The following is a 25,823-nucleotide window of genomic DNA, read 5'->3' on the forward strand; positions in this document are numbered from 1 at the left end:
CCCCTCCACATCGGCAATGCTTCACGTCTGGGGCTGGAAGCTGCCCTGCTGGCCTCCAGAGGCCTAGAGGCGAGCCCCCTGGTCCTGGACGCTGTCGCAGGCGTGGCCGGCTTCAGTGCTTTTTATGAAGACTACGTGCCACAGCCTTTAAAATCACCCAGTGGTGACAGCCATATGTTCCTGCTAGAGGAGCAGGACATAGGCTTCAAGCGTTTCCCCGCCCATCTGGGGATGCACTGGGTGGCAGATGCTGCAGCCTCGGTCCATAAGCTTCTTGTGGGAGTTGGTCCTGGCACTATTTCCCCAGCTCAAATCCAGGACATCCAGCTCAGAGTCCCCAAATCAAAGTACATCAACAGGCCTTTCCCTGAGTCAGAGCATGAGGCACGCCACTCCTTCCAGTTCAATGCTTGCAGCGCCCTCCTGGATGGCGAGGTGACTGTGCAGTCCTTCACACCCTCTGCCATGAGTCGCCCTGAGCTGCTCGCTCTGCTGAGCCGTGTTCACATGGAGCATCCCCACGACAACCCGGCTAACTTCAACTGCATGTATGGTGAAGTCCAGGTGACACTTGCTGGAGGAGACACCCTGAAGGGCCGCTGTGACACCTTCTACGGTCACTGGCGCAACCCACTGACCAATGAGAGCCTGAGGAAGAAGTTCAGAAACAACGCAGGGACGGTGCTTCCATCAGAGAAGGTTGAGAGGCTGATTGATGTGGTGGACGAGCTGGACAAACATGAGAACTGCACCTCCCTTCTCTCACAGCTGCAATGAACATTTACAGACACACATATAAATACATGAATGAAAATCAAGTAACCTTCAAACTTTAAGTAATAAAATATATTTATTTAAAGACACTGTACTTGTGGCATTACAGTAAATAACATTTAAAGATCAGGACATCTTTGTGGACAACGCCGAAAATATCACATGTCCAACTTACAGTATGACCCTTTACCCTGACGCACTTCATGTTTATGAGCATCAGCTGTAGTCCCCTACCTTGTACACTATAATTACACAACGTTTTGATTATTTTATATTTTTCCAAATTTTTCCACTTGTCTCAATCCATTGTAAATATTTATGTTATGTACTCTATGCTATAATTATTTGATTTTATTGAGATATGAAGTATAATCAAGTTAAAGGGAAAAGCATAGATCTTTCTGTATTGAATAATAATTAAATACTGTGCAAAATATTGCCCTTAATACTGTATGACTGTGCTAAACAAACAATTGTTAATTTGCCTTCTTCAGGACAGAATCCAACAGTCACCTGACTGACATTTATAGTCAAGTGAAAATATGAATGAAGAGATGACTAGCTTTAATAAAATGTACAGCAACCAAGGTTTTTACAACAAGTGCTACAATGTTCAGATAGCTGTTAAGTACTCTTTATTATATTGCATAATTCTTTCTGTATTTTCTGACAAACCATAATAAAAAATTACTTATTTGAACACATTATTTGTATGTTTGTAGAATTATTTAAAAAAAGAGCAGGTCAACTGCCAAGGATCATAATGAAATATGATTATAGTACTGTAATTCACTTCTACTCTGAATCGATGTACATGAGAAGAAGAAGTTGTCTTTAATCTTGTGAAAGTAGTAAAAGACAATAGTAAAAGACAATACAAGTTGTCCTGGATGTAACCCCAGTTCTATGATTACATACTCTTCCCTCTAACAGACTTCCCCTCTGGTAGTCACCAGAAGCAAAGGCCCTTAGGAATGTGATATACTCTCAGCTGGGCACGAATCCATGGATACAGCACATGCATGTCAAATCTATGAATTTCAGCCATTTGCATGGTTGGAAGCATTTCAGCAATTGCCTTACTGTTGGCATGCATAACAGTTGTGTTGCAATGTGGCTGTTAAGTGTGTACATGTCCAATATCATTCACCTCTCTGTAGCAGCGATGGTCTCCTCCCAGGAAGGAGGGAGTCTTCTCCTCTGATGCCATCATTTCACTGGGGTTGGCAAGGGAGGTATGCAAAATGCTTGGAAGAGGTAAGCGGCAGAACTGGAACACACCAATACACCAACGTCCTTCAATGGGAACGAGGGGATGACACGGTTATGTCCATGCCATATAGCAATCTGTAAGGAGATGCCCGGGGACATTGGTATTCAGAAAGGGCCCACCTGTTGCTTCCATTGCTGCGGGTGTAAGCAGAAAGGGTATCACTGCCAGAAAGGGCTGTTATGATGAGAGCACTAGCAGAGCTGCTTCCACAGTATTGGAAGGCGCACTCTCAGTGGAAACAGATGGTAGCCAAGCTTGGGCGAGCAGGCAATGAGCATGAGGTTGGCATCACTCAGTCCTCGCAGTTCACACTCGCATTGCCTTCTGACGAATGTGAAAACTCACCAGTAACTCTCAAAAAGTGAATTTCACCAGCAAATGGCCGTTCTGTCACTATTGCAGTGTTGTATTGTTCTGTGTGCAACATTATCACCACCCAGCGAACACGGAAACACGGAAACAAGTTCCAGACCAAAGTCTTGATCCACATCTTTGTATTTACATGCTAACCATGATAAGAAAGGTGATAGCATGGTATGTCATTTGGAACCTCCAAACAAAATACAAATACTTGGGATTTCTAAGTGTAGCAGTATTTACATAGGCTTTTCAAATAACCAAATTAGCCATAAAATAGATAGCAAGTAGACAAGACTAGAAATTAATCTGGTGGATTAAGCAGGACTCATAGGCCTACACGAAAACATTGTTGGGACACAGCCTGTCTGTGCAAGTTGACAGTTTATAGAGCACAACAGTCTGGCTTGGCCTTAAATGATCCAATAAATTCATTAGACTCCAAAGTCTTTGTAAGTGTGTTCCTTCCTTCAAATGCCAGCAAGGAGGCACTTTAGTCTTCCTGTGAGCATAGTTGCTCTGCTGTTGGACTTTAGTCTGTTGACTGTTCAGAACAGGCAGTTCATCAATAAGCTTGTAAAGCAAATGTGATTAAAACCTGAAGTGAACTGTTGATGTTGAGGAATATGTCTTTCTTACATATAAGACTTCAATTAGAGGCAGGTAAGTTACTCTCGTTCACCTTTCGTTTGATCAGTTACCCACATTCTGTTATTTCCACATTGCTAAACAAGGTCTGCACATGATTTTTCTTCATTACATCATCGGTAAGCCCATTGCGTTATCCCAAAATATAGCCTATAAGCCTTAGTTGTCATTGCCATTAAAGACTCCAATTTGGTCCTGCGTGTCTGGGTCCTCCTTTCTTTTGCCACATCAGTAACTGTGATATTTCTCTACCCCTGTTTTCACTGAGGCAGAGTTAAGACATTACTGCTGAACAACATACATGATGTAATATTGAGCACTGGGGATTTCCATTTTGCTGAAAATCATCATGCTGAAACATATGCAAGCAAAGGTGCCAAATAATAGAGATTCGGTGCACAGTGCCTGATATGAAAACTAATTATCTTTCAGGCAAGAAGAGCATTTTCACACCATTTATCTCAACCCTCTGTTTTAACTATTAGAATCAGTTTAAATCCGAATTGAATCTTTGTTGGATCAAAATCTTTCAAGACTCTTTTCAAAATTTAGTTTCATCACACATAGTGTACATGCAACCAGCAAATCCAAGGTGAGAAGCTATGTGATTAAGTTTTATTTTATTCAAACTGCAAGCAATGACCTTTAAAAGTATAGTGTGTAAATAATTGTAAATTCAACTTTTGAGGGAGTGACATTGAATTTCACAGTAGTTATATTGCATGAAGTGTTAACCAGATGACCAACAAACAAATTGTGTGTGTTTGCTGCACAATGCTTACTCATGTACTTACTCAGTTTTTTAACAGTCTTGTTTGTCTCTGTCTTGCGTTTTTTGAATGTCAAAAACATGTAGGTTTGACGATTTTTGCCATCACTGTCTCTGCATTAAACTCCACGGCAGCTTGTAGATTTACACCCAGCACATCAGTACAGCTGTTGTAATATACAGCAAATTGGAAAATTGTGTTTATTTTGATTATTAAGTAACATTCATATTATTTCAGTAAAACATTATGAATCACAAGCAATGGAAAATTGTTTTGTTTTGTTTTTCATTCAAATGGGCAAGTTATTCTGCAACAAGAACAAGGAAGAACCTTTTATTACTTTTTGGTTGCACAGAGAGAAAAATCCTCATGTGTAACCCTTTGTTTATATAACTAAACTTTGTCAGGTGTTGACTTTTTCACCTTTCATGGTATTACAAAAAACAAAACAGCCCTTTTCCACACATAATTAAAATAGTAACTAATAGTCAGCAGAACTACACAGGAAATGCGTCTTTCCACAGCCAACCGATGTTATCTAGGCCAGTCTAAATCTAGTGTTTGAACTACAGTCATTTTAGTCTCAAAGCCTCATAGCTGAAACAGTAATTGTGCAAAGTAGGCGTGACGGACAGAGTTGGTGCAGAGTTTGGATGTATTTTCATGTGTTCACAAATAAGGCCGAAGAGGTCTCAGGAAGACCCCTCTGATGTTGACTGGTTGTAGTTCGACACTTCAATGAGATTGTTGTCTGGATCTCTGAAGTACAGTGAGGTGATGGTCCCCACAGCCCCAGTCCTCTGCACTGGACCCTCTTCTATCTTGACTCCACAATCCTGCAGAAGAGGAGATAGAGCAGAAACTGAGACTGAACATTGCAGTGGCACCTAAACAAATGTGACATACAAAGTCGAATAGAGGTCAAGTGGTTTTAAAATGGTGCAGCCACCTTACAGGATTAAGAGAGACATTAGTTATTCAAGACAGTCTGTAATGTTGGCTGAGGTACCTTCAGATGTTCAGCTACTGTAGCCAGAGGGGTTTTGGTTATAAGGCACAGATCTGCAGATCCAGAGGTTGGATACTTGGCTTTTGGCTCAAACTCCTGACCCAGCTGGTGAAGGTTAAACTTCTGCTGCCCAAAACCCAGAGCCTTACGGTTTCCCTACATGATGCAGAAATGACATGAATGGGTGTTAAGAAGTGTTTGAATGTTCAAGGTCCCTCGTGAGTGACTGAGTGGCTGACTTTTGATCAAAGCCTGCCATCTAGTGGATTCTCTCTTACACCAAAAGCACAAGAGTATTTCTTTTTCCTTGATCCCTGTATAAGTAATGCATCTGTATAATATTATTATTGTTTTATAAAATGCTTCTGAGCATTAATTTAAGCATTATTATATCATGGTTTATATTGCACCCTGATATGGAGCATCTGCTCATGAGGCAGGCGGGCATCCTGACTTTCTATTGAAGCCTTACTGAGACAGAAGGACAATGATGAGAATTTTTTCAGACTTGGTAAATGTCCGACAGCTGAACCTTTGAATTAAAAACTTAAGCTGTCATGTGTACATTGAGATGAAGCTACAGGTAAATAGATCTATTCTGGCTTGAGTTGTTAGGAAAAGTCCACATTTAATTTTAAGTCCATGTCTGGACATTTTCACTCTTGAAAGCTTGAAGCTTGAGAACCTCACTCATCAGTCAGTAATTAAATACAATCTGTAACAGACCAGCAGCTAATGGGTGTCAGGACAAAAGTAAATATCATTGTACATGAGTGGGAAAAGCAAAGGCAACTAGGCCTATATTTACACTATCTGCACATCTGATATTCTCAATAAATACATCTGAATTAATCGAATGAAGGAATACCTTGAAAGTGACAACCTCCATGCCAAGGACTGAGGTGTAAAAGTTGATGGTGTCTGGTACACTTTTCACAGTGATAACCAAATGGTCCAGATGGCTCACTTCAACTGGGCAGCTTCTTTTGAATCTGACATCCCCTCGTGTTTGAAAGGAGACAATCTGAAAGAGGTGAGAGGAATAAATGTATTTAATTAGCTTAATTGGTGTTGACGAATTTAACACAAGGGATAGCAATTTATTCCAGTGCCAACCGCGCCCCCTGGTGGTCACTGTGTACTGCATACTGAAAGCACCTGAAAGGACAGTGTAGTAACACCAGCAAAACATTTATGTAGCCGGGCAGCGATGTAGCAAACTAATACACTGTATTTAGTCTACAAATGTAAGCTGAGAGTCAAATCAAATGAGCCCGTCCCTCAAATGGGTAATTTAGCTATTTGCAGTATTTCGAAACGTTTCGAAAGTCTAAGCCTGTTTCAGTCCTGAGTAACTAAGGAAACAACCATAACAGATGCAGTGTTGGCGGTTCTCTAAAGTAGCAGATAATGATATAAATTACCTTGAAACAGTTCCTCTGAAAATGCGACAAACAACTCCCAACAGCCCGCAGCGCCATCCTCACTGTGGTTTGACACCGACACTTCCGTGTTCCTCCGCTGTGAACTGCTTTCTACCAGGCTTCACCAATGTCTGCACCTTTTCATATACAGTCTATGGTCTGTACCAGACAAAACTGACTGCATGTAGCTTGTTATACCCAGATCAAAAATAACACTCCCTCAGGGCTCTGTGACTGTAGCATTAGTTTCAAAGTTCACGTACATTGAGGCATTTTTTGTCTGTCACCTAGAAATGAATGAGGATTTTGACAATTCCTGCCTGTAGGGGTGCTAGTAACAACCATAACACGGTCAAATGCATATGTGATTACACATACACTCAGTGGCCACTGCATCATGTTCACCTGTGCAGCCTAATGACATCCAGAACAACCTTTCTGCCATTTTAAGATCCATCTCGTGCAGTCTTTTTTGACAGTCAACAAAAAAACTTTTTTAGTATTTAGGTCACAGTTAGTGATGGTGTTGTACTGGACTGCACAGTCTCTGTAATAAATATATAATTGAATTTATACATTTCTAATTGAAACCTGAAAAAAATATAAACTCAGTGAGGTAGGCGTTATAGCAGAGATGCTGTATTGTTTGATACCTAATAAAGTGGGCACTGAGCGTATTTTATATTCAGTGATACAGACTATGAGTGAGTGAGCGAATGAGTGTGATTTAACAACACTGGTAGGAAGGGAACACAGACACATCTTCTACTTGCTCTTCACACCATCCCCATGCTCATCATCCAAAGTTGTTAGGATCAGCTTTAAAGGATCATATGATAAATGAAAAACAAAAACCCAAATAAGAACTGGCAGGAAAGAAATATCAAAAAAACATTCACATCAAAGATAAAAATGGAAATAAGAGCAAATTAAGATAAGCTAGAAGAACTCCTAAGGTGTGCCTTGGGATGCAGTATAAAATGATTAAACAGCGCAGTCAGCATACAGAATGCATGACGGCAATGCATTTTGTAGCATAACAACTTTAATTCAGCGGTTAGTTTCATTTAACACCCAGTTAACATACTGCACTGGGTGGGTCACAGAACAAGGCCAAAACTAAAGCATGGCCTAAGAGGGAACATACATTTCATTTACATGTTTATGGTTTTCAACAATGACAACGTCTTGCATTCAAACTTCCCTAGAAGGGCAGTAATAATTGTGATAAAGACATCAAAACAGTGAAACAAGAAACATGACAGGATGGCATTAATAGCGATGCCCTTTTCTTCCCTCAGCCAGTGTTCCTGTTCATCAACAGTGCTATTAAAATCTACAGAACTTCTAAATAAAATAAAATGAACTTCAACACATTTTAAAACATAATAAGTCTTCATTTAAGATTTTAGCCATTAACAACAGTTTTTTAAGAATAGCATACATTTATATCGTGGTTTGTATTGCCGTACTTTCACTTTTGCATGTATTGCACACTGATATGGAGCATCTGCTCGTGAGACAGAGAGAGAGCACAGTGGGTGGGCATCCTCACTTTCTTCTGGAGCCTTACTGAGGCGACAGGACAATTCTGTGACTTATTTCAGACTTGGTAAATGTCCAACACCCGAACCTTTGGATTAATAACTTGTCTCTTGTATATTGAGGTGAGGTTGAGAAGGCCACATTCCAATTTAGTTTTTTTCTGGTCATTTCACACTATGCCAATACCAGCTTAGAGAACCTAATTAATCAGTCAATTAATAAAGATGATCCATTATGTTAGTGGCAAAATTATGAATCAGACCACTAGCGAAAGGATGTTAGCACAAAATGATTGTGAAATCGTTTATACATTAAAAAGTAAATGTCCTTTTACATGTGAGGGGGAAAAAAGAAAAGGCTTCTATATTTAAATGTCTGAAATGTCATGCCTGTTAGTATAGTATTTTCGAGGTGGGGAAATTCACATGCCAACAACTTGATCTCAACTCCAAAATCTACTACCAATATTAAGACATCCCTAATTTCTGGTATGAATACTACTCAATCATTTTAATGATCAAGAAAATAAAGATGTCATGAGTCCAAAATAAACTTGTGCTTTGCAAAAGTAACCTTGCTGAATTTCTCTTTCCCTTATTACTGTACATCATTCTTTCTTTTTTTCAGCACACTGAGAATTCACATGGTATATGCCACTCCAAAATAGTAGTTTGTTTGTTTCTGTCTTTCTTTCTTTCAGGTAAACAAAAAAGGAGAGTACAAGTCACACTGTAAATGGCAAACCAATTAATGTCCTACATCCTGTGGACATCACAATCTCTAATTCTGCTGTGTACACTGATACCACCTATTTGTTTAACACCAAATTTAGAGATGCTATGATAGAGTAACTGTGGCCAACACTACCCTAATGTTCATGACATCATTTACAGTCCAAAACCAATTCAATGATACAAATAGTATGATTCAAAATTATTTTTACAAGCTTATTTACAGCTAATACTTTGAATTGGTGTAACTAAGAATTGTACCAACACCCCACTTATAGTATATAAAGGCGCCATTGAGGAGCTAATACAAAAGAGGAGATTTGAAGTGCCTGAACTACCTGCAGGTGTGCAGTATTTATAACCCGGTGATTCTTTATTAGATACAGATCTGCTTGTGCACATGGCTTGACGCAGTGCAAAAAACTGCTTGGTCACTACAGGTTGATTTAAACAGCATGCATTGCTTGTGTCTAACTTTGGACTGCATTAATAAATGTCTTACTAGAGTGAATATGTCCCAATGTCACTGTATGGAGCACCCCATATCAAACCTGCAACTGCATTATGATCAAACTCACAAATGGTATGAAAGAAATACAATTCAACAGTGGAGACACATTTCCTCAAAAGCCTCTCATGGACTTGGAATATTAGATTTAGGTTGAGACAAAAGGCCTGCAGTCTGTAATGAACTAAACCACACTTTCTCGATTGGCCGATACCAGGACAGCCCTGCGGCAGATGGGGCAAGTGGAGTTTTCAGACAGCCAGCGATCGATGCAGTGCACATGGTACTCATGAGAACAGGGCAGCTTACGCAGCTTGTTACCTTCTGCATACTCTGTTATGCAGACACTGCAAGTCTTCAAGGCATCACTCTCACCAAAGTTGCGCATGGAGAGGTTGTCAATCTGCTCTTTTGTCAGTCCTTGGGGCTGGTCTTCATCGTCATCATTTAGGAGGAAGAAGTGGGCGAGCCGTAGGAAGGGCAATGAGCTGGGCTCCTCTAGGCTGATAGGTGGTCTCGGTCGAGCTCTGCCACCAGAAGCAGGTGGAACAGTGGCAAGGCCCTCAACCGTATCAGTCTCAACTGTCCTTGCTCTGACTCCAGCAGCCACAGGTGGTTCATCAACATCAGCAGCAGGAGCAGCAGCAGGAGTAGCATCCGGGTTGTTGAGGGCTTCACCCAGATCTGAAGGTGTGTTGGCTCCACGGTTTGAATCTGAAGAATCAGAGTCTGAATCCATGAGGTAGCCAAGTTCACCAAAACCAGTCATAATCTGCCTAATCATAGATTGGAGAGCCATTGAGGTTGCCTCTCCTAAACCTGCATCAGAGATTCTTCGAATAGGGATGCGAATAGTGCTGACGTAGGTCCTCACACCAGCACGCTCAGAGCGTGAAAAAGTCCTACGAAATCCACCACGCTCACTCTCATAAAGAAATGTGTTGTTTGAGTTCTGGGAGCGCGAGCGGGTGCGGCTGGCAATGCTGTCTCTTTGCCGATATTCACCTGGACGCACACGACGCACCTGGAGATCAAGCATAATAGTAGGGGGACGGCGCCCTGCTGCCCCCCCTTCTCCACCCCCTTCTCCCCCAGCAGCTTCTCCTTCCTGAGATTCAACATTTTGGGCCTCTGGGACCAATTCTGCAACAGCCCTAGGTGGCTGAACATCACTGTCAGCAGTGCTTTGCCTGGAAAGAACATGTTGTCGAGTCCGTGAACTGCCCTCCACTTGAGGCACAGGGGGCGCACTGGTGGCAGTGTTAGGGCCTTGAGAACTGTGAGCCTGACGTAGATTAGCAAGACCATCCAGCTGATCCAAGCTGAGAGGAGAGCGGCTCCTTGCTGTACGGGCCCTGGTCCTGCGTGGTTCCGGACTGCGACTCCGGGCTCTCCTTTGTCCTCTGCGTGGAGACGGAGAAAGTGGGGGTTGTACTGGTGGGGCAGCAGGTGAGCTGGGAGGTTCTCCTAAAATCTCTTGTGAAACAACCTCTTCTAGTTCTGGTTCTGGTTCTGGTTCCACTATGACAGCCAGCTCCTCTACAACTGGTTCTTCAACCACTTCTGTCTCCATGGGGACCTGCGGTTCAGCATTTGCCCCCACTTCTTGTCCCTCTGGAGATTCCTCTGGAGACTCCTGCTCCCCTTCAGCAGCCGCCTGCTGCTCAGCAAGGTTACGGTTCACACTGATTTCAAGGCTGAAGCGAAAATCGCCACTGTTTGGGTTAGTCTGGCTGACTGCCCGCCATGACTGGTTTCCACGATGACCAGTTCTGGTTGTGTTGCCTGTGCGCCTCACTGTGTTCAGCCAATCCAGGAGACTATCCCCACTGGCAGGATCCTCAGAGCTTTCTGGTTGTACTGAAAATCAGCAGAGTTAACACGTGACAAATCATATCTGAATTTGACAGTGAAACGGTCAAAGAAGAAAAGAAATGGAAAACTTACCAACTGGATCTTCTCCAGTTTCAGCACTGGGTGTGTTATTCTGCTGTTCTGGACCATCTTTGATTTGCTGAAGTCTATTAAACAGTTCGTCCTCTGTTACCTCCCCTGCAAGAGTGATTACAAAATAGAACAAAAGTATGATATTAAAAAAAGGAAAAAAAAATACTTTTGGCAATTATTACATTCCTTTCCTGAAGATTAAGTGTTTACTCCCTATTCAGAAGTCTGACCACCGGCATAAGAGGGGGAGAGACATTGCAGTTGGCTGGGAGGAACTGGCAGTTTAACTCCCAACAAGAACACAAGGTTAATGCACAGAAAGAGGAAACATTTGTAGAGAAACACGCTGTTATAGCTACATATCTGGCAGCTAGAGAACTAGTTCTAATTTCTGTATGATATTGGCCCATAGATCTGTTTGGTTGTCTTTAAACACATCAACAGGACAATATTGAAAACATCCAGACTTACCAGGGCATGCCACTGTCCAAACAATGCCCTCTCCTTGCAGGGTACTTCACTAAAGGACGTTCCAAACTTACATTCCCCCTCCCACTGTCCTGGGACAGAAATGGATTGGGCGTCTTCAGTAATCCGTAAGCTGTTGCATTTCGAGCAGACTAACAAATCCAAAACTAGAGGTCTAAGTTTAACTTTTATTATAACTTCTCTTTTTACCGGGCAAGTAGGAAATTTGTGGGGACAGAGGAGGATACTGATTTTACGAATAGATCATGAGAAGATATAATGTTGATTTCAATAGTGCAACATGTCTTGGGCACTTTTTTGTAGGGCTATGCACCATTAGCCTATTATAGAAATTTTTAAAACAGTAGCAGTAGTATTTCGAAGGAATACCAACACTAAGTTAATACTTGTGTGTGTGTGTGTGTGTGTATGTATATTTGAAAGACCTCTACACCAAAAATATTTAAAAATCTAATATTCGGGCCCAAAAAAAAAAGTAATTTAAAAATCTAATATTCAAATATAAACTTTATACTTTATCAACTTAAAACACTCGAGCAGTTGGGTTGCAGTATAGTTTGTGTGACATCACAGCACAACATGACAGATAATCTGGTTTAGTTACTAAGTAAAAGGAGAATGTTCACATTTTCTAGACCAGATGTGACTGGTCTGAATCACTACTTCTTTCAAGAGGCACTGTAGCTTATTTATTTGCTCTGCAAGATGACGTTTAATGTGAAGCACCAGACATACATTGCACATAAAAGCCACAAGGTATTAACGTAATAATAAATGTTATGATTTAAGTTTGTCTAAACCTATATTTGAACTTTTAAAAAAATCTTTCTAGCAGCAGTTTGAAACTTTGAGAAAGAGGACTAAGACTAAGCATAGAAAGGGAGAGACATTAAAAGTTAACGAGGATTTCATTGTTAAAAAAAAAAAAGCAAAACTCAAAATGACTGAATCCTTTGTCCACACAAGCTTTGTAGGAACACTTGCTCATCTTTCTGACAGGCATCTGTTTGACCTCACTTGGTGTCATTTTAATTCACACTGAATACCTGAAGTGTACTAAGTACTGATAACTAGTCTTACGTGTTTTATAATAAAACTAATTCCCCTGTGAGCAGCTTAAATTCATACAAATGTTAATGTTTCCACAGTCACAGATTATCTTTACAAGAATAAAGAATAGTGTAATTAGATAACAGGTTTATTACCTGGAGTGCCTAAGAGATTGTTGTCTCTCATGAGACGATAGTCTTCATCACTGAGATTGTTGACAAACTGGTAGAAGGCCTCCTCCCTATCCAGCCGGTCCAGCTGCCTCCTGCGTTGTGACTCTGGCTGGTCACTGCCACTCTGGTCTAGACTGTCAGACCCTTCCATGGTTCAGAAGGGAGGGGGGTTGAGGGGTGTTCTCCAATCCTCAGCAAGATCCAGTTGCTGCTGCAAGAAAAAAAAGTTTAGCTGTTTATCAAGAACAGATGGTTTGCCCAGCTAGTTGACTTTACATCTATTGTAGAGGAGTTAAGGTAGTAAGACTCCTCAAATGTATAACAGGATTTTACAAAAGGGATTCACTACTGGGGCACCTGAAAACGTCTTATTTGGCAATTTTAAGTATTTCCAGTCTATTCTAGTCTATGAATGCAATGGCTACATCAGTGCATTACTATCAACCAGGGAAATAATCATCAAGAGAAAACTCGGATCAAAATACAGCATCACAATGAAACACGCTCAACATCTGAGAGAAATATTGACTCAGTGCCTAATGTTAACATGGTTTGCATCCACTGGTTGCAAGACAGACTGACAACCTACTACTCACGCAGCACCAGCTAGCTCAGTCGCTGCGTTTACCGTAACGTACAACGCACTTTTCCTAAACATATAAGAAAATGTGACTGTTTAATATCTATAATATAAGTACACTGATTAATGGGTTGTGTGTTTTGTAATTCCCACAGGAAAGCAGTATGTTGGTCAAAGTCGAGATAAAAACAAAATGGCATCATCTAGCTTAGCTTACGCTAGCTAGATAGCTATTAGCATCGTACACGGACGCTAACACTGTCAACTTCAACAACTGCTAGCTTTTAATGAGAAACTACTATGTTTGTGATAACATTAAACAGATGAGCGACTTTGTGGTGAGTGTGATACCATTTCTATCGCGAAACGATGTTCTCAGATGGCCAAATAACCACAGTTATGTGGAGCTTTCACTACGCTAAAGCTTGTTAGCTTTCATGTTAACTAGCCGAGTGGCTAGCTGCATTCACTACCAACGAGAAATCCAACAGTAGCTAACGCTAACTTAGCCAGTAACTTCGTGAGACGTGTCCTCCGTTGCATTAACTTCACGTAAATACTTATTTACCGAAATGTCGTTAATTTCAGGAAACAGTGCGTATATCGGACATTTTCTTTGTTTACTGTTACTGAAAATTCAAACAAAACACGAGGGTGTCATTAAAAATACATTGACGCTACTGTTAGCATCACCGCAAGCTAACTAAGTAAACGACGTCAATCAATGACGTTCACAACCAGAACCTAACCAGAGCAAACAAGCTAAAATTAGCTAGCTAATGAAAATAAACCTAATCACAGTGAATACACATCCGTCACCAAATCGCTGATATTTTACCTGTTCACTGATGCTTGTAGCAATGTAATCGCACTGCCCTCTTGTTCTTCAAATATCCTCTGAAAAACGCTTGGTTGTTTAGCTAAGTGCGATTTCAGGATTCCATTTTCTTTCTTTTGGGAAGGCTACAATGATGTTCCGGAAACTGAGAATATACACACGTTTTTCCCTGAGTTTAACCTCCCAGGTAGACACAGCGCCGCACTAACCATGGCCCACTACACGATCTAAATGGTTTGAGTATACGGCTACCAATCGTGACGGAGGAGGCGAGGTGAGCCGAACGCAGCCCTATAAGTGGGGCTGCCTGAAAGACTCAGCTCAGGGCAAAGCAGGGCAAAGCAAGGCAAGTAGTCCTCTAAGAAGAGTATTAGAAAAAGGATGTTTGTTTGGGACAGTGTGCCGCTGTTCAGCTGTAGCGTCACGATGCGGTTGTAAATGCAAATACTCTTATCTTCTGCAGAATCCAGGCTGTAGGACAAATATCTGTAAAGTACAGGCACACCAGTCTGCTTAAATCGCCAGTCGGCATTTTACAAAATCATCTGTTTTATGTAGGCTACATAACCATACCTGGAATTTATTCAGTAGCATCCAGTTATCTATGTCACATAAATTCCAGCAACTAATATATTTCATAAGTATTATCATTCAAATTATGTCATTATTTTAGAATATTTAATCCAATTTTGAGTCCATTTGTAGTCCAGTGTGTTTTTAAAACATTAAACTATTCTCTTGTAAAACAAAGGCAATAGCAAATGGTCACATTGGATTAAATATTTCTATGATAATTACACAGACAAAATGTCTAATAGTGATTCTTAAATGGCAATGGACAAAGCGCAATAACTAAAATGCTGGTTGACATTTGCTGCATCATTAATGCCTTATTTTATCACATAGTCTCCAGTCCTGTACAACTAGTGATAATGCCACTGCCACTGATGAGTAGGTTATTGCTGCTCTGTCATCAAAAGAGATGTACTGCATTCATGGTAGCCTTTTGTTACATCTACAGGCACAGCCACACTGCTGCTTACAACTCATTGTCAGAGGATGGACAATTCATCAAGGCACATCCAAAACAAAAAAAAACACAAAATTGAAAAACACAGCAAGGTACATTAATGATAAACCCCAAAACGGTTGACAGAAGTTTGGGGCACTATTTTTGAATGTCTGAAAGAAACTGCCACACCTCCAAATCTAGCTCTTAGATCAAAGAAGATGGTAACATAACAACTCAGTGCATAAAACTGCTGAATTTGACAAATGAATTGTTTTTGCCTTTGAGGTTTAACTTCCTCTCTAGTGTCAACACTGAAAAATATTTCCAGAAAATTCAATTTTTTGCTAAGTCCATAACCTACTATGTTTCTAACTGGATATCTTACCATCTGTCTGTTGCTTTGTATTTTGTCAGCAACTTGTATGAATAATTATTATTAATCATTAGCAACCAAATTGCATTCATTTGCGCACACAAAATGTCAAGAGAATATTTATGTACACATAACTCTGTGGCCGGACACAGTAATTAACTGTATCTGACATACGCATAATACAGCACATGACATATTATGTTTGTAATTACATACTGAAGTGAAATGAACAAAATCTGGATATAGATGTCAACCTACAAATACTATCCCACATGTTCTATGTCTTTATCTTCATACATATATAAAAATGCAAGGCAAAAACATCCTGGTCAACACAGGTCAGAACATCCTAGTTGTCTGTAAAATTCAGAAACAAGTATTGTACCAAGCCAGAGACCGAGAGTATGGTGTTAATATCCCATATTCATTAAAATATCATGGGAAAAATTAAGAGAACTATAGATTTTTTAGAGGAAGAAACACCACGGGCTTATAGCAGGCCCTAGACTTTTGTGTGGGTGGAGGTGGGACAGTATTGATACATCAGCATGCCAGCAAAGACACAGCAGTGACCCTTTGGCTGTGGGTGGCATCTACTTACAGGCCATTTTTAAACCAATGTGCAAAAACTAACTAGCACCCACAGTTGCAGCTATCATGGAAAAACTAATATTCTGATTTTATTTCCATTTTACCTAACACCCAGAAATACACAACTATTAGTGAAGCTAAAAGAGGCTATTGGGCAGTGGTTGAAAGCCTCTGTAGTGGCTTCAAGGTGTTCTAACATACAAAAAAGGATTTACCTAGGATTAGTGCAATGCCTTCTTACTGAATTTAACACATCAGATTAGTCTGTGAAGGTTTGTATTTAAATAAATTTCTTTCTTTTAGAACAAATCTGCATAACAAACAAAAATGTCTTTGAGTAGGCTAATTGTGTAGTTTGTTGACTAAATAAGTAGCTACATGACTGCAAAGCATTGCCAAAATAGACACATACTGATTCTTTTATAATGTTACTGTATGATCTTTTCCATAATGATAAAAAAAACAAACACATAAACAATTGTCCTAATGAGAGAGCCACCTATGACTGTCTATGCAATGTGAGCACGCATTGACAAAACAACAAGGATCTAATTTAATTACCACAGGTGTACCTCATCCGTTGCATTAGACGATCCATCTTGTAATTTGCTTGCACCCTTATCTGCTATGGGTGACTAAAGAACAAAAACAATGCTAATACCACCTGACAATTTTGGAGGCATACATCACAGGATCTGTTTATGGTCTGAGACACTATCTCCAGCTCCAATTAAGCACGCCAGAATGAGTTGCAGTGTGGACCACTCCAGCCCGGCTCAGAGTTATGGATGAGCAGTCACTCTAGCAATGCCTGACCCTGAGTGCTAATTAGATATGACATTAAAATAACATGAGCCAAAGCCAAACTTGTGCAGAAATTAAAATGCCTTTCGTCTAAGAATCTTCTAATGTAACAAATAGGGACAGACTAATTGGAATTGTTAAGGTTGTATTTATACTTGGACATTATGTGGCAAGACCAAACACTGAATATAACGGATTATATTCTTCGCCATTGCTATTAATGTAGTAGTAACACTTATGTGGGGGGTGCTACTTCACTCCTGCCATCTCAGTGAGCTGTCTGTAATACTAATTGTATATTAATGTAACCTTTATAATTATTATTTTGAATAGATTGAATTAGTTTGCAGAGAAGTTAATAGTATGGAGATTTTATGTCAACTTTTTAGTCTGTAGTTACTGGCTATTGCAAAGGGTGGGCGGTAAAAAACACAACCCAACTCTCTTCAGAAAGCAGCATTCAAAATCTTATTTTAATTTGTATATTTACTCCATAAACATTATTACAAAACTCAGCAAGTTACCAATATTACATTATCACCATACAGGCTTGATCACAAATATTTAAAACCTTTGCAACAGTTACAACAAAACAAAAAACAAAATAATACTCAAATAATTTACATGAAAATCTATAAAACAGCAAATTGTTCACAAATTATATTTTTTTTTCCAAGTTTTCATTTTTTTTTCTTTGCTTATTTGTGTTTTGCACAGTAACACAACACTCTCACAACAAGATCATGGTCTTATTACAAAACTCCCAACAAAATGTAAATATTTCTAGTTTTCTGTTGATACTTTCATATTTTGGTTTTTAAAACCAGAAACTTGTCATTGTATATCCTTTCCACTGCCCATAGAGGCGCATAAAAGGTTACTCACACACACAAATACTTCACAGCACTTTCTAAGAAAAATATACACTTACAAAATATGTTACAAATTGGCACACAAAAAATATACAAGATTTTGTAGTGTCAAGAGTTCATTAAGATTCCTTCTGGTAACAACTCTAGACAGTATATATAAAGCTCGGTAATCTTTTAATGAAAAGAGCAAAAGTAATTCCAATCATTGTCAAAGAATCATGAAGTGAATACATCAAACATAACATTATAATATACATTCATAAAGAGGGTTAGGTACCTAATCTATTTTGCATTTCTTTTTTTGTTAACTCTGGGAAAAAAAAGAAAAGAAAAGAAAAGAAAAGAATCAACAGCTTTCTTAGCACCATTAACATGAGGCAGCTCAACAGTGGCACATTTTTAAAAACAAAAAGAAGAGAAAAAAAGAAAAAGAACTATGAACTATGAACTCAGAGAAGTACATTCAATTTGACAATAGGCAGAAATGAGAGAAGGCAGACTAAATGGGCTTGCAGCCCATGTGGATCTTCCCATCAGCAGCTTGTCTTGGTCCTAACCCTGATACACTGGAGAAAAGAAACAAAGGATCATGGCACAGAGGAGAGAAAGAAGAGACAGAGAAAGATTGATTATGAATCTTGCCATATGCAAGCAGTCAATTACTATCACCTGTGCGTCAGAATTACCATATCCAGTGTGACAAGGTCTGTTTTTAAATCAAGCTTCAATTTGTCCGCACATCTCCACGCAGCCTCATGTAATTACTGCTGTGTTTAAAAATAAAATTCAACGCTCAAAAGGGAGAGAAAATATAAGCCTATTGTTTGAGTATATATTTGTAAAAGATACCCTTTTAATCAGTTGACGGGGCTCTGCATTTCTCCTGAAATTCATTTATTACATAAAATCTAGCGATTTTATAGCCGCTTAAACATGATTGTAAGTTCCATTTTAAGGTGGATTTATTTAAGATGGTGAATGACCCCAAAGTAATTAATGTAAATGGCCTGGGTAAACACTGGATCCGATTTCTTTTTTCAATTTGTGCCCTTTTTGGCCTTGATTTTGACAAGATTTTCTGCCAAAATATTGACCCATTAAAACTGAGATAACAATTAAAGACAACATATAAAAGAAAGTACCTTTAAAAGAAAGAAGTTAAATTTAGACATTATGTAAAAAATGAACCAAAATAAACAGAGACTGAATACACCAGTGGTGCAACTTATAAACTATGGCAGTGTTAAGAAATTAATTACATGAGAATGTCAAGAAAAATTACTGTTTAAATTACCATTTCAGGTAAGATAGAAGTAAGATTCCCATGTGGAGCCAATGCAAAGACATGCTTTCCTTGATTTACAAGATTACTGATTCCATTTGTACTGAAGACTGCTTTCACATTCACATTAAATCTAACTGCAAAAATGTAATGTCCATTCACAACTGATGCGTGCATCAGAATCTCTATGAGTAATAAACCACCTTGAATTTCCAGTACAAAACAGCTATTCAATGAGGCACAGCCTCTGACAAATGACAAATAATTTCCTTGCTTACCCTCAAACATCTGCACTACACTCTCCTTGGTCCAGAGAAAGCTCATTTGAGCATCTCTTTTTTTTCCATCTTGTTCCTCTACAGTAGCCTTCAGAGCAGATCTCCCCTTTGCCTCTCTTTTGTTGCTTCTCAGTGCCAGGCGATGTTGAGGTAAATTGAATTTGGCAAACAAAGTGGGGGAAACGAGGAGAATTCAGAGTCTTTCTGATTTGGTTTAGTGAGTGGTAGTGTACCACTGCCAGCTGTTGGTGCCTTTCATCAGAGGAGAGAGAAAAGTCCCAAATAAAGAATTCCTGTAGTGGCAAGTCTCTGTAAGTAGTCTCCAACCCGAGCAGCCAATATTCCAATGGATAGAAAAGAGGAACAGCCAATATTCACACATATATAAGAGGTCATTTACACAGCATTGTTACTTTTGGCACATTGATTTTAAGATTATAATTTTCTTTTTTTGCAAATATTGCATGTCCCTGTACAACAACATTGACAAAAATACTCTGAGGGTGGAGCTTTTATGAATTTGCAAGGCGTAAAAATGTAAATTTAGATAACCAGTTCCTCTAAACTCCAGAAGAAAAAAAAAATGCTTGACAAAAGAAAATGGGGAGTCATTCCGACTTTGAGGGAAAAAAAAAAAAAGACAATGTCTGATATGTCATCAATACAAAATGGTCCCATCTTGTTTTTCAAGATGTCTTGGGCTTAAATAGGGCTCATTAATTGTAGGTTTCCCTCTTGAAATGAGCCAGGCAGTGTATGAAGGACAGCAACAACAGGACATCCATATTCTGCATACAAAAACAGATGAGGAGGAGGGGTGCGTAGATGTCACTCAATGCATTTGTGTATATAGCTACATCTTTAGGGTAAAGGGGGAATAAATACATAATTCCGGGGAGTTAGTTCTGCTGAGAAAATACAAAAACAAAGTTCCTCAAAAAGGCGACAGAACTGTTTTCAAGGCTTATTCTTTTTTTTTTCAGACAAAAATAAAACAAAAACAACTATAAGAAGAACAAACAAAGCAGAAACAACAAAAGCAAGAAAAATGCAGCCATGGTCGTTTCAAATCTCAATCAAGCTTGACACAATCACTCAATAGGTAGTTTGCAAAGTACAAGAAGTTTTTCATGCAGATATTAATTTCCTCTTCGGGGGGGCGGGGGTTAAAAGGAAGTGGGAGTAGTCAGGGGGAACGTAGTACTCATGCAGCTCTGGCATAGCGTCAGTGTAGGTATGCTTGGGAGAGGGGGCTGAGCAGGTAGAGGGGGAAAGTGAGAAGGGGGTGCAACAGCAGCTGATAACAAAATATTACCTCAGTTTCTCAAAAGAGGTCATCAGTGCTATGTCCTTATTTGGGTCCCTCTCACCTCGCTTCCCCTTCAGTGTCTCAATCCGAGGGAACTTTGCACTGGTCTTGTGGCGGTACAGCTTTTTGTGTGCAGGCCCAGGGTTAATAAAGTTGGGTTTATCAAACATGTTACAGCCCAGAGCTAGTTGGGGGAATAAGGGATGAGAGGGGTTGAATTTGGCCTGGTTTTTTACTCCCTTTCCCCCAGCCTTTCTGCCTCTCCCAGCCCCCGTTAGCACGGCTCCTTTTTTCTTCAGGTCAGCCTCTGTGCCTGCCAAGATTTTGAGGGTCTTTAGGTTGAGGCTGTTGGCCTCGGAGGGCATACAGGCCTCCGACATGGGATTCCACAGTGGCTCAATGGAGGCCATCATGAACCTTTGGACCTCAGCCATGCCAGAGACAATGTTGGACAGAATATTGGAGGGCTCCTCGAATTCTCTCTGGTCGTCCCCTACCAGACTGTTGCTCTCTGACCAGCCGGTACCAGACCAGTCCCCAGTGCTGCTACTGTCAGTCAGGCCTGTGCCACAACCACCTGCCTGGTTCTTTGCTGCCTTCCCCTCTAACATGGCCTTTATCTTTTTGGTGGAACGCGAGTTCTGTTTAGGGGTCTTGACCTTTTCTGACTTGGGAGCTCTGGGAGCTCTGACTTTCTTTGGGCTCTGTCCTGCAGCTGTCTGTTTGCAATTGCCTTTCCTCTTTGACTTAATGCTTTTCGCACCAGGCAGCATCTCACCAGTCTGTTCGTCGAATTCGGTTACTCCCAGCTCCTTTTTATCTAAACCTAACACATCCTGACTGTTGAAGTTGTGCAGTGGAAACTGGCTTTCTTCCACTGTGTATGCATTTGCTGTGTGCTCTTGTTGCTGCATAACGTCACAGTTCCACTTTACCTCCCTGTTGCAGTCCATAGTCATATCATTCACATCCTGGAATTCTCCAACATTCCCTGCTATCTTCATCTCACGCCCCACCACCTGGGGGGACAGGTTGGGGGTCTCGGGAGGGGAAAGCTCTGACAGTGATGAGTGTCTAAACTTGTCAGGGGTGAAGTTGGAGATATCCAGCAGGTCTGAGGACTCCCTGAGTGGGGTAAGGGCGTCTACACTCTGCTGAATCACCACTTTAGGACTGCAATGAGCTAAGAAGCTGTCTCGGCCCTCCTCCTCACCCTCCCGCTCACAAGACTTGAGGCTGAGGGAGCTGTAATTGCTAGAGGAGGCTGACAGAGAGCCCACTGAGTCATAGCTGATGAGCCTGCCGTTGTCTGTGCACAGGGACCCTCTCTGGTATTGCACCTGGCCCTCCACACAGACAGTCTGACACACTTGCAGATCTGCCCCGGGCTGCAGCCCAGCCTCAGTCAGGTAGCTCTTCTCATAAAGCAGCCTGTCAGCCTCAGGGCTCAGCTGGCTGTAGTTAGACACTGGCAGGCTGTCGTTCAGGGGCACAGCACCGGGGAAGTTGTTGGGTAAGATGGGAGTCTCAGGCGTCTCTGGCCCAAAGCTCTGGCTGTGACTTGCGCAAAGCTGTGGGTGCCACATCTGGGGGAAGCTGGGGCAGTTCTGCGGAGACTGCTGGAGCTCGGACTCAGAAGGAGGCGAGAGGACGCAACTCTGAGCGAGCTGCAGAGACGAAAACTGTTTCTCCTCCAGGGACAGCGCCAGAGGATACTGCTGCCTAGAGGGCTGCTGGGGGAAATAAGAGATAGTTGCTCCACCAGACGAGTCTGTAGCATCTAACAGGGTCTGCAGGTAGCCCCCCGGGATGACAGGGACACCCGCTTCCACTTCCTCTGAGGAGGAAGCTTTGTCAGGAGAGCAGGTGGACGAAACAAAGGGGAATTTCTCCTCAGTTGTGTGAGCAGTGGCGGTACTGTCAGAGAAATGGGGTTTGACTGTAGTAGAGCTAATGCCTGCCTCTTCTAACCCAGCAGTAGGGTCCTCAATCTGTGCTGCAGCAACACAGGCATCCGTTTCATTTGTCACGCTCCTCCCCTCCTCTCCTTCTGCCTCTTTCATTTTCTTGCTCCTCAGCCTGGCTTCGCTTTTGAATTTCCTTATCCTGACTGTTTTATTTCCTCCCAATCTCCTCCCCTCCCTCTCCTCTCTCTCCTGGGAGCGGCTCTTGGCCGTGACTGTGTGCGTGATGGAGTTTGTGTCTAATGTGACTGGGAGGCCTGGGGCTGCTATTATTCCCCCTACCGTGGGGGTGGCCTCCTCTTTAGTGACACCTCCCTGGCCCTGATCAGAGAGAGGGGAGCCCTGTGCTGTTGCTGATTGCTCCACAGCGTGAATCCTCTGAACCTTAAGCCTGTTTGCAATCTTGTATTTCCTTTTGGGATGACTAGAATTAAAAGGGCGATGATGGCGTCCGTTTAGATGAAAACCTCGTTGTTGTTTATCTCTGGCAGCCAGCTTAAGCTGTTCCTGTCTCTCTCTTTGCCTCTCCTGCCAGAAATCCTTCAAAGGAGCCAGTGTCTCATATTTGCTTACTGAGTCGGCGGTTAAGCTCACAGTAGCATCCACAGGGTCTAACTTGCCCAGTTTCACTGACATGAGTCTCTCTCCTTTAAACCTGTTGATGATGATGTACTTGATGACCACGGGTGGCTCTTTGCGACAGGATTTCCGACGTTTTTTGGGGCACCAGTCAACATCCTCCTCCTCTTTCTGACCAGCAGGAGCTTTCTCCTTTTTCTCTGCGTTCTTCTCACTCTCGAGCGAGTCAACATCATACAAGTAATCATCACTGTATCGAACCTTTCTCTTGGAGCGCAAGCCGTAGTTAAGAGGGTTGGAGGGGCTGAGGAATCTCTTTGAGTGGCCCTTTTTAAATTTGCCCTCCTGCAGGGTGTCTGAGGAGGAGCCAGTGCAGGAGCTGTCATCGCTGAATTCTCCCGACTCCTCTGTAGAATTGAAGTCCATTAGGTAATTGACTTTGGGAGTGGACATGGGTGAGCCCTGGGAGCCATCAAGGGGGCTCCTACCACTGCAGTCCCCAGCCTTTCCTTCCTGTCCTGTCTCCAGGATGAGCTCATCAGTTTTAGGCTGAAGCTCCTCAGCACTCCTCCTCAATACTCCCACTCCTTCCTCTTTCTTGGCACAGTTGGCCAGGACACTAGGGAAGAAGTTGAACTGTGTCTCCTCCTGGAGCACATTTGTTTTTTCCCTCATGTTGTCCTGGAAAGACTCATAACGAATCTTCAGCGAACAGACATCGCTGCTTAAAGTTGAATCATCGTCCTCATCATCAAATAGATTGTCAACATCTTCCTCAGAGAAGAGGTTGACTGACAGTTCGTTCTTAGAACAAAGGTCCAGCAGCTCCATCTTACTCTCACTGATGAAGGACTCAAAATAGCCCCAGTCCTGACCGGCATTAGCCAGCAGAACCTCCTCTCCGCTCACTTTGTCCAGTAACAGTCCCTCATACAGGTTCTTAGCTGTTGCATCATCCTCTGGATCATCACAATCCTCTGTTGTTTTGTTTCCATCCACTCTCTTGCCCTCACCTGGGGCTTTCGGCAGAGGAAAGCTAAGTAGCTGGTCAGAGAGGAGTTGTTCTCCGTAGTGACTCACTGCCTCCCCCGCATGGCTCAGGCACTGGATGCTGATGTTGTTGATGTCGGAGAAGTCCTCTCGGCTCACATCCCCTATCCTTACGCTTAGCCCGGACTCTGTGTCAGGGTTGGCGTTAGGGTCATGAGGCGGGTTCTGGATGGAATTAGGGTCAGTAGCATCACGGGTTTCAATGAAGCAGCCGAGGCAGGTGCGGGAAGGCTGAAGAAGACACTCCTCTGTCAGGGCAGACACAGTGCCAGGCTCCATCATTGTAGCTGACAGAGGGAGGGCAATGGGCAGCGGAAGGGGAGTTTTCTGGGTCTCTCCTGTTGAGCCCCAGGAAGTTAAATCTGGGGTGGGAAGTGATGTAGGAGTGGGAGTGTGGTGAAGGTGGGGGACTACAGTTGGAGAGTCATCGGAGGCAGGGCAGGGGGCCACTGTTAGGCCCAGAGAGGGGTCAGTGCCAATGGGCAGGGGGAGGGTTGGCGATGAAGGCGTGGTCCTCTGGTGTGTTGAGCAGGCCTGCTGGGAAGTCTCTGCGGCAGGAGGAGGTGAGGATGGAGGGAGAGCAGCATCAACGAGCCCGCACAGACTCAGATCACCACCCTGCTCACATACCCCTAAGAGAAAAGAAAAAAGAAAAAAAGATTTCAGCTCTTTGAACCATAAGTCTGAAGTTAAATTACATTGTTCTTTTTCTGTAGTTACACTGACATTTCCTCTGGGCTGCTGAAATGCAATTAGTGTCAATTAACCCCCTAGAGCTCAAAATGTCATTTTGTGATGCCAGCCTTAAACATTAATTTTCAGTTTTGGTACTAGATTCAGTGAGAGGTTTAGTAATGTCAGGTTGGGTCTACAACTGTATACTGCAGTACTGCTGGATGTTCAAATGTAAAAGTCTGGACCAGGCAAGACTTAACAAAGCCACACTAAATTCACACCAAATTCTCAGAACACATGAAGTGAAATCTCCTGGATCCTGTTAAGTTAACATGCGAACATGAAAGTGATAAAGAGCTGCTAAAAGTTCATTTGTTCTATTTATTAAAACAAAATGATTGTTTTTTTGCAGCTTACGGGAAGCAATTTCTCAGAGACAACAACTCTCTCTCTCTGAGTGTCCTGGAAGTGGGTGTTAGTGATCAATGGGATGACTTATACAATTATACAACATTTGTTTCATGAGATAACAGTTACTAAATGGTTTGAAATTGGCGTTAAATAAAGCTTTCATTCATAGACAGAGTAAGAAAAGGCACTCCAAACTGTTAAACATGATGACAGTCCAGAAATCATCTACTTTATGGAAACAATATACAGTAACAGTACTGTGGTATTGTCTTACTTTACCAACCCAAGAGCAATGTATGACATCAATATAATGCAGTCGTCTTGGTTTACCTCCCCCTCCTTTTAGCATTTCATCCGTATAGACACAGATACAGCTTAACTGTGAAGTAACAAGATACCGCAGAATTACACAGCAACAATAGCAGTAATGACTAAATTGAAAGTAGGTTTTGGTGATTTTCTGCAGGTCGATTGTGACAATGTCTTAATCAGTTGAAGACATCCATC

General features: G+C 41.6%; 4 protein-coding genes and 1 long non-coding RNA gene across 7 annotated transcripts in view; 1 reads left to right on the forward strand and 4 right to left on the reverse strand.

The window, feature by feature from the left end:
- Window positions 1-1,481, forward strand: part of LOC111658573 (cis-aconitate decarboxylase-like) — a 4,176-nt gene extending 2,695 nt beyond the window's left edge. Inside the window, exon 6 of the mRNA XM_023411155.2 lies at window positions 6-1,481. Coding sequence (XP_023266923.2) covers window positions 6-777 — 772 coding nt within the window. The 3' untranslated portion in view covers window positions 778-1,481. The remainder of the gene's footprint in view (window positions 1-5) is intronic.
- Window positions 1,482-3,991: 2,510 nt separating this feature from the next.
- On the reverse strand, window positions 3,992-6,535 carry glod5 (glyoxalase domain containing 5). Its single transcript, XM_023411149.2, has 4 exons — window positions 6,256-6,535; window positions 5,700-5,855; window positions 4,832-4,987; window positions 3,992-4,658 (listed from the first exon to the last, which is right to left on the reverse strand). The coding sequence occupies exons 1-4, from the start codon at window positions 6,310-6,312 to the stop codon at window positions 4,515-4,517; spliced, it is 513 nt and encodes a 170-aa protein (XP_023266917.1). The 5' UTR covers window positions 6,313-6,535; the 3' UTR covers window positions 3,992-4,514.
- Window positions 6,536-7,282: 747 nt separating this feature from the next.
- rlim (ring finger protein, LIM domain interacting) lies at window positions 7,283-14,346 on the reverse strand. 3 transcript variants are annotated; one of them, XM_023411161.2, is made up of 4 exons: window positions 14,117-14,346; window positions 12,681-12,906; window positions 10,987-11,091; window positions 7,283-10,899 (listed from the first exon to the last, which is right to left on the reverse strand). In XM_023411161.2, the coding sequence occupies exons 2-4, from the start codon at window positions 12,847-12,849 to the stop codon at window positions 9,224-9,226; spliced, it is 1,950 nt and encodes a 649-aa protein (XP_023266929.1). In that variant the 5' UTR covers window positions 12,850-12,906; window positions 14,117-14,346; the 3' UTR covers window positions 7,283-9,223. The 3 variants fall into 3 exon arrangements, with proteins under 3 accessions (XP_023266929.1, XP_023266928.1, XP_087031472.1); XM_023411160.2 differs by having other exon boundaries at window positions 12,681-12,909; XM_087175346.1 differs by lacking the exon at window positions 14,117-14,346 and adding an exon at window positions 13,847-13,952 and having other exon boundaries at window positions 12,681-12,909.
- A 3,004-nt stretch (window positions 14,347-17,350) lies between these two features.
- On the reverse strand, window positions 17,351-19,991 carry LOC147818837 (uncharacterized). Its single transcript, XR_015437554.1, has 2 exons — window positions 19,329-19,991; window positions 17,351-18,334 (listed from the first exon to the last, which is right to left on the reverse strand). It is a non-coding gene; the product is annotated as an uncharacterized LOC147818837 (long non-coding RNA).
- A 496-nt stretch (window positions 19,992-20,487) lies between these two features.
- nexmifb (neurite extension and migration factor b) overlaps window positions 20,488-25,823 on the reverse strand; it is a 46,703-nt gene continuing 41,367 nt past the window's right edge. The window contains exon 3 of the mRNA XM_023411162.1: window positions 20,488-24,862. Within this exon, the coding sequence (XP_023266930.1) occupies window positions 20,640-24,862 (4,223 nt within the window). The 3' untranslated portion in view covers window positions 20,488-20,639. The remainder of the gene's footprint in view (window positions 24,863-25,823) is intronic.

This window comes from Seriola lalandi, unplaced genomic scaffold (genome assembly GCF_002814215.2).
Source record: "Seriola lalandi dorsalis isolate HSWRI2012SDOR001 ecotype SW California unplaced genomic scaffold, Sedor1 jcf7180002054454, whole genome shotgun sequence".
Taxonomy (NCBI): Eukaryota; Metazoa; Chordata; class Actinopteri; order Carangiformes; family Carangidae; genus Seriola; species Seriola lalandi.